Raw genomic sequence first — 9,156 nt, forward strand, 5'->3', positions numbered from 1 at the left:
GTTTATTTTCAAGAGATTACATGATATTTTCTCACTGGCTTCCCGTGCAAGATGAAAATAGTGCCCTGCAAAGTGGGCACAGTGGGCATCAAATAGATCTATCCAAATGCTTCCTTAAATGGCCCACTTTTGAAATAAGAGCAATTCCCATGCGTCCAAAACATCAATGAGCACTATGTCCATTACCAAACAATGCTTCCTCCAAGATCAATGGCCCACTTTTGAAATAAGAGCAATTCCCATGCATCCAACGCATCAATGAGCACTATGTCCATTACCAAATAAATGTCAGGGTGCATTTCTCAAATCTGCTTACCTCCATAGCACCATGGTTTGGACTTTCATAAGGGTGCTAATTTAGGCATTCACACTAATCACATTTCTTCCATGATTTGGTTATATAACTCACTAAATTGATTGATTTACTTGCTTTCTTCGTTCTTGTTGCATAAGGTTTCCTTCCTAGTCGTAAGGAATAATCCTCTTAATGTTTTAGCCTGACCAAGAAAACACCCGCCATCCTGTGTAATCCCTCGTTTTTGTCCTTGGAATCTCAATTTGTTTTCAACCAATATAAAAAACAGGTCTAGCACGACCAGTGGCAACTAGGAGGTTTTTGCTCTTATTTTTAGTGGAGTATGTTGTAATAGCATTTGGCTTGTTTGTTGCTTTTTTTTTTGGAATCTTGGTCAGTTTGGTCTTCTATTTTTGGCTAATATAAAAATAGGCTTAGTGAGGCCAATAGCAGTTAGGAGATTGCCACCCCTGTTTTTGGTTTAGTATGTTGTAAAGGCATTTGGCATGTTCAAAAATATTATGGTGGCAAGAAAGACAAAGTGAACTTCAGTGACCAATCTACTATCATAACAGAAAGACTTTACACCTTGCAAGCAGTGTTTGTGTATTGTGCAACTTTTCTCCTGTAATATAAAAACAAAACTCTTTTTGAATCATACAAATGAATAATTCAAATTTGAATATGCCTCTATATAATATCGATTTAAAAAAAGTGTCCCAATATGATAAGAAATTAAAGTGTCCCAATATGATAAGAAATTGCCAAAAAAAAAAACTACAATATTGTGTCCAAGGATGATAGGGAATTATAAAAAGTTCTAACATCGATCAGAGAACCTGCTTTCTAAATAAAATACATACACAGAGTGATAAGGATATTAACCATTACATCAAACAAATGAACCAAACATTGTAAATTACAAGCGGGCTACCTACTTAACATCATGAACCGAATCCTGAATATTTTAACAAAGAATTGGCAAATATTTCCACATCGATATTTCTTGTTTTACAAACATAAGAGGTGTTAGATGAAAAGGCACATACACACTCAAAGGCAGTTCAAACTGTTACCTAAAATAGCAAGTTATAAATGCAAGTGTTAGCAACAAACAACAGAGGGAACTGTATTAATAACAAATCAACATATACTATTATGTACCTTTGTCATGTCTAAGTCTAATTACCCAATTAAAGGAAATGGAGGACGGAAAGCAAAGTAAGTTGTAGCTTCCACTAAAAAGAATGCAGCCATAGTATTGAACCCCTCCTATTTTTAAATCTCCTCCTTAAAAATCTTCACTGGCAGCTGTATGACATTGACATAAAAGAAAAAATCCCCTTATAGGCTTCCTGTGCCGAAGGATGAGATAAAACTCTTATAAAATAAGATTCATGAATATCCCTTCAATATAAAACTCCTTTAACAGGGTTTTATAGCCAAGGAACAGAATTTTTAAAACAAAAGGCCTACAGGAAAATTCATATTGAAGCTGTCGAGGAACTTCGACAAACAGTGCAACTTTTTGTTGGCTCAGACACATACACTGAGCGTCTCCTTGTTGAAGATCAACTTTCCCACTATGGTAAATATCCAACAGAATTGAAGAGTGGGCATTTTTATTTATATATTTCTCCAAGAAGCATTTTTCTGTCAAGAAAAATATACGACAATTCAACTCTGTATTCAACAATTGCATGGACTTCAATGCCTCCATTACTCGTAACCGAGGAATCAACCTCTTCTCCAAACTGTAGCTGATCAGAGCTGGATTCTTAACAATATTATCCAATGGAATACCCATAGATTTGACAAGAAAGTCCACCCGATTCTTCACCTTTTCCTCTGACAACCCAAAAAGAAACGAGCACCGTTTGAATATTTCTGAAGCTTGTTTTTGTGAGAAACCAACACTGCTCAAACACTGCAATTTTCTTTCTGCGTTTTCTTTACTTACTCCCAAAATAGAACGCATAGCAGCTACAAACGTCTTGGATCCCTTGTTAAGCCCCAAATCTTCGGCCAGTTTAAATGTTTCTATGACCCTTTCAGGTGAATATGAGAGCAAACGGGGCTGTCTGGCCAATAATTTTGATAATGTTTCACCCTCAACACCCAATTTTTGTATCAGTAAAATCGAAGATTTAATCCTTTCTTCACTGCAAGTAAAAATATTTGAATTAGTACACATGAGTTTGCATATATCCTCTTCTTTCATGTAAGTCCCAAGGAGGATGAGTTTGGACTGTATGTTTTTTTTGGCATGGCGAAAAAAGAACCGAGGGTTGGAAAGAACACCTTTCGAATCTGGGCAGGGGTAGTGAAACCATACCCATTTAATAGCTCCAAAATTTCTTCTGAAATCCGGCTGGATTTTGAGCTAAGAAACTCAGTGCGATGTCTAAAGGTTTTTGTAATTTCTTCCTCTGATAAACCGCATTTGTTGATGAGAAAATCTGTGACAAGACCCCTGTGTGGTGGAGTTGTAGATGAGGGTGCGGTTCGGGAGCAGAAATTGAGGAATGTTATGTGGGGTGTTGAGGTGAATGGCAGTGGCAGTGGCAGTGGGAGAATTAATTGGCGATGGGAAGACAGGTTATTGGTTAACAGGGGTTTCCATACCTTCAACTGAACAGACAGCATAGTCTATGCTAGTGATATAACAAAAATGTCTAGCATATATGAGTAGTTAACTTACCAGGGACAGACACCGCGAGGAATCGATTTGTGAACACCTATAGCTCGAAGCTGAGGAACGGCTGCAAGGCAACAATATTGGGTGCCAGGATTCCTGATTAGGATTTCACAAGGGTGTTCAGTACGATTCAGGTCATTTATTTAAACAATTATTTAATGCTTGCTTAAGGGATTTTAGTGCCTATTTCCACCTCTATAGATTTATTAATGCACCGTAAGGACAGTTTTGGATGCATGTTTTGGACCCATATCCATGCGTGATACCATGACCTATGACCTATCATGATATGTACACGCATTTTCTGGGAACTCCGTCACTCCAACTCCGGGAAGCTCCACGGTTCAGCGTAATCAATGCAAGTAGTGCGCTCCGATGTACTGATAGTAATGCCCCATTAATGTTATTCAAATAACGAGTCCATTTGAATTCGAATTCAAATTTGAATTTAACCGCTCAAAATTCAGCGCTCATCTATATTTCAGCAACCACATTTGAATTCCTTCAGAGCTCCGTCAACCGAAAAAATGCATAGTTGCATCTCTCGCGGTCATTTCAAATATTTTCAAAAAGGCCGGCCCGCTCTTTTGCATATTGATTCCTGTTCAGTGTTGTTTTGTTAATGAAGTTGCAGATGATAGAATATCATGACCTCGCCCTTCAAATTCGGTCTGCCAGAGATAAAACTCAAGAGCAGACAATGAACGAAGCAATGAAAGCTTTGTGCTCCACAGAAAACAGGCAATATGATGACGTCGAGAGCGCTATGACCGAATTAAACTCTTTGGCCATGGGGATCTCAGAGAGCAGATGGCAGCGGACGCAGGATGAAGTTATGTCGAAGGATTGGGGTTCATAATCACTGGAAAAAAACCTTCTAGAGTTGGAGATAATGGAGAGCGAAATGAGCGTGGTGACGGAATCTGGCGGAGACTCAGCCTATTTGAGGATCCAAGAAAATAATCAATGGAGAAAACTGGGAAGTTTTCGTCCTCTCAGTACAAAGTGGATAACAAATGCGTTGGAAACTATTGCCACTTCATTAATACACCGAAAATTGGCAAACTCTTGGTCTGTGCTGGTCGGTCGTAAACATACATATATACTACATCTGACTCCTTTAACTGTAAATCCCGAGAAGCGGAGGAGAGGCCTTTCTCCTTTTCTAATCGGTTGATTTTTATTCTTGGTTCTGTCCCAGACGGCGATTCTGCTGAATCATTGGTCTCTAAATTTTTAGCGGTGAATTGAAATGTACACAAAAATTGATATCGCCATGATGCCTTCGTTTTGAGGTTTTTCTCGTATATATTTTGTAGTTATAAAAGGAACTTCGACATAAATCACATGAAGAAAGACCTTTGTTGACGCGTTTCGAACCACACTAGTGTGATTCATTGTGAGGACAAGTTGAAGAAACAGATCCAGCTATGCATGTTAAATAGTCTGAGCAGAGCCCCCAACTAGTGTGGTTCATTGTCAGAACAAATTGAAGAAACAGATCCAGCTATGCATGTTAAATAGTTTGAGCAGAGCCCCCAACTACTAATTTTGACTCTGGACCAGACTCAAAAAATCATTTTTATAATATAGTTATATTCGGTGACCATTCCTTTAAAATATGTTAATAGTTAGTTAAAAGGTTTAATAATTAAAATTATAAGTTATAAGAAATATTATAATAACAATATACCTAGGGTATTTTTTTAGGATAATAGTTAGTTAGAATTAGAACAAATAAAATAAGTTAAAAAAATAAATAATAAATTAAATAAAAATAGGAAAAAATAAAATAAATGAACTTAGTAAAAGTTAGTTGAAAAACCAAAATTAATAAAAAATAAATAAATAAAAATACATAAATATATAAAACTATAATAAAGAAAAAGTTAGTTTAAAAAAAATAATAATAAATTAAAATAAAAATAAGAAAAAATTAAATAAATAATAAAAATATAAAATTAAAACTAGGTAAATATAATTAAGAACATGGCTAGTAAAGGTAAAAATTAGTTGAAAAAATCAAATTAATAAATAAATAAAAATAAAAGAGGGAAAAATAAATAATAAATAAAATTACATAAATATATAAAAATATATAATAGAGAACAAAGTTAATAAAGGTAAAAGTTAGTTGAAAAATTAAATAAAAATAAAATAAATGAATAATTAAATAAAAATAATAAATAAATAAATATACCTGAAAAAAAAAAAAAAAAAACAAAAAAAAAAAATAAATAAATATATATATATATATATATATAATGGAAAGAACGACACAAAAAATAAAAAGGAGAGGGACAGGAAAAAGACCACCCTAGGAGGAAGGAAGGCTCCAGGGAACACAAAAACTAGCAACAAGATAACAAGGGGGAGGGCAGGGGGGAAGGAGAGAGACTAAGACGACAGGGCATGGATCCAACAGCTATTGATTTTCCAGCCGTCATCTCTATTGAGATTGCCAACATCTATTGATTTTCCAGCCGTCATCTCTATTGAGATTGTTAGGCCTTCTTTCAATCTCAATAACTTCCCAGAATTTACGATAATGGAATTGAGCTACATGATTTTCAATGTTTTCCCTAATATTTAATATTTTTTTACTAGATATTTTAAAGGCATACACATTTTATAGATATAATTTTAAGTATTTTTATTTTGGGTAGAATTTTTAGAATTTTAGTTTAATTATTAAAGATTTATTTTTATTAAATATTGTAAAATGGTTTTAATAATAATTATGGTTTAAAGGTTAAGATTTATCTTAAAAGTAGTTATGGTATTTTTGTTCTTTTAATTAATTAATTTATTAAAAATAATGTCATAAGAATATGAATTATGATTGGTGGATATTTGGTATTAATAAGCCATGGTATTGGTATTGGCACACAGTATTATAATAAAAGTTATTTGCAAATTAAGAATTTTCATGGTAAAATAGAGATGAATCTCCATGGCTAATAATTTTGGTATGTGTTTTTTTAAATAAATATGTTTAACATACATATTAATTTTTTTATATAATTAATAATAATAATAATAATAAAGTTTTAATTTAGTTAATTTTAATGTTTTTTTAAATGTTGGTAATGTGAGATGTATCATGAGCTTTGAGGCTTAGCTTAGTTCTTTACGTTCTTGTTGTCAAGAGTGCATCATAAGTTCAATTCTCTGGACACTCTTGGGTGAGGTTCTCATTAAAAAAATTGAAATGTATCATAAGATCATGTTTAAATGTTTATCAACTTTTATTGACCATTTATTTTATATAATTATCTTAATTTTATATCACATATAAAATTTTCAAAATTAAATTTGTGATTAATTTGTTAACTAAGATTAGGGGAAATTCAAACTGTATTTGTTAATTTTTTTCACAAGATTCACATAATTTGCTCGGCAGCCTTCTTCCCTTCACGTTTTGTACTTGGTATTAACATTTTTTCCATTTTGGATTTTTATAATGTTTTTAATAAAACTTTGTGTATATCTTCTAATATTTGTGCATTTAACCGTGATATTTACTAGATAAAAATCTCTCTTTCTTTTTAAATTAAAGTATATTTCCTTATTTTTACTTTCTTTGTAATACTGGAATTAAGTTCAATACATTCCAGAAATCTCCAAACTTCAGCCAACTAGATTGGAGCTTTGATTTAATTCTAAATTAATGTTAATGGTGACTATAGAGACAAAATACAAAAATGGTGTGTAGAGTTCGAAAGTCCATATTAATGTTGATAGTGACTAATCACAAAAGATGGTTCAAAGTGATATGGTTTGAGATTTGGGAAAATAATTTAAAAATATATTCATATTAAAAGTTAAAGAAAAGGAGGAAAGATAGGACATCAATGATAATTTCATATTCAACATGTGTAATATAAGAGCTCACTATGGAATAACTAATTTTATTTTTAAATAAATTTTAATTTAATATATGAGGTTTGTAATGGGTAGTATTTACATCCACTCAGCGTAATAAATATAAAAAACATTTAAATTTTGCTGGATTGTTTTATTTTGATAATATTAATAAAGTTATTTTAAAATATTAAAAAAGTAAAATATTTAAAGTTTCATTTCGAAAAAAAGAAGAGGGTTACAACTTAATAAAGATTAAAAGTTAAAGATTATAGGTTGACAATAACTAAAATATTGATTCACAAAGAGCCTAAATCATATTTTTCATGAGTATAGAAAAGGATAAAAGTGATCATTAGAGGAAATAAACACTAAATACTAGCAATTTCTCGTAAAGGTGTAAAGTACATTGAAGGAATACAAGATTTAAGAAGATCATCTCGCCACGAACGGAGCCCAATGTTGAATTCATGTGCATAAGGTTTTCTAAACTCTCCAATGCAAGTACCATGAGGCGAACGCACTACGCACAACCTATGCGTGAGCACAAAGTGTTGACAAACCTTGCCCTAGGTGTGTCACGCCCAACTATTTATCTTTCCTCCACCAAATGGTGCTGCTAATCCCATATTTCTTCTAGGGTGCAAGATCAATCTCCGTTGAGGTCCTAGAACTCATCGACTCGTTCCCTGTTGTTGTTGTTGTAGTGCATGTTGAGCTATAGTGTTGTTGGGTGATGGATGTCTTCAAGGTGTATCATAGCTTCACCTCCATATGGCGAAGTGCACGGAGTCTTCGATGATCCTTGGTTTGTTTGATGAAGCTTTAGCATTTTGTTTCTTGCTTGCATGCTGGAAGGCTTGACAAGCTCATCTGTTCGTGAAAGTGCATGTTCGTTGTGTTCGACCGTTTCACATGCTTCATTCGTTCGTCCATTGGTGAACCTGTCCTTCTCCATGTGCTCCCTCCATTCATCCCATTCATTGTCTTGTCATGTTTGTTGGTGCACCTATACCTGCAGTCACTCATGACGAAACGACATTAAATCCAAAACCTCCTAGTCTACCACGACAAATGATCATTTCAGATACAAGTGACCGAGAGAGATAGCAAGGTTGTGATGCGGGATGACAGCTTCGGGCAACTGCTAATGAAAACTGCACAAGAGTCACTAAGAGATGGAGATGGAAATCTGAGTTGACGGTGACTGTCTACAAGGTCTGGCTCGACTTGGAGGCAAAATTGCACAGATTTTGGGAGGAACAATCTGAGTTGCTGGATGGCAAGATAGGCATGCTCTGCACATTTTTTAGAACGAACGTGCAGCAGGGCTGGGCATCCAGATTTGTGCAATTTTTTAGAGGAACGGGTCGGGCTGCATGAAGGGTCAGTTGCGCAAGGAGGGGCAAGTCAAACATACTTGTAGAAGAAGCACAAAGTTGAATTTCATCAAGTGGATGCCCCTAATTTTTTCTTTCTTTCCATAAAACTTACACATGTTGGTTTTTTTTATGAAGAATACAAAAACATTGCAGGACATGCTACGCATTTGGTCATGATTCATCATTTTGATAAAGGCACAATTTTTAGTTTTTGGATAGTTTTATGCTATGTTACAAGGTTATTATAGCTAGTGGGTTTTTCCTTAAGCATTTTGGTTCAGGAAAAATCACCACATGATCAAGGTTTTGGAGATGTTGCAGGTGCTGCAAAAGTTTGTTGCGAATTTGATAACAAAAGGGAGATAGTGTTTCAAAGATCATGCTTTCAGTTTTGAAGTGGTTTCGTGAGTTCATAAGCTTCTTAGGGATATTTCAAGCCAGCCTACATGCTTCAGAATGTTAGAGAAAGGTTGGATATATGTACAACTTGGACTATTGCAAAAGTTGCTGCGAAACTGGAGATTTGCAGCAGATTTGCTACATTTTTAACACAGTGGACATTTCGACTTGCTATTTCGAATATTTGGTTTATAGAAGTTGTTTTAATCATGTTATTAGGTATCGTAGAACTTTAGGATGATGTAATTATGCACTGTTGTGGAAATTAAATGCTTTGATGATGTATCAAGTTAAGATTTGTAATAGGTAATTACTTCCTATTTTTCAGAAAAGTAGGTGAAAATTTGATGTATCTAGCTCGATGATTAGTTTTCCTTCGAAAAATTTGACCCTAATAGGTGGCAGTGGAATATTTTGATGTATATAATATGTAAAAAATAAAGTAAAACTTTTTTTTTTGTCAGTGTGAGGAAGCAAGGCTGATATTTTGTACTTTTTATCAATTTTTCAAGTGAATA

At 33.9% G+C, this 9,156-nt stretch overlaps 1 protein-coding gene across 1 annotated transcript; it reads right to left on the reverse strand.

The window, feature by feature from the left end:
• Positions 1–1,551: 1,551 nt before the first annotated feature.
• LOC149207594 (uncharacterized) lies at positions 1,552–3,112 on the reverse strand. The gene is made up of 2 exons (XM_089393918.1): positions 2,997–3,112; positions 1,552–2,457 (listed from the first exon to the last, which is right to left on the reverse strand). The coding sequence occupies exon 2, from the start codon at positions 2,271–2,273 to the stop codon at positions 1,677–1,679; it is 597 nt and encodes a 198-aa protein (XP_089250044.1). The 5' UTR covers positions 2,274–2,457; positions 2,997–3,112; the 3' UTR covers positions 1,552–1,676.
• Positions 3,113–9,156: the final 6,044 nt, after the last annotated feature.

Source organism: Pinus tabuliformis, chromosome 1_2 (genome assembly GCF_031772625.1).
Source record: "Pinus tabuliformis cultivar Carrire ecotype Pingquan chromosome 1_2, CPIR1, whole genome shotgun sequence".
NCBI lineage: Eukaryota > Viridiplantae > Streptophyta > Pinopsida > Pinales > Pinaceae > Pinus > Pinus tabuliformis.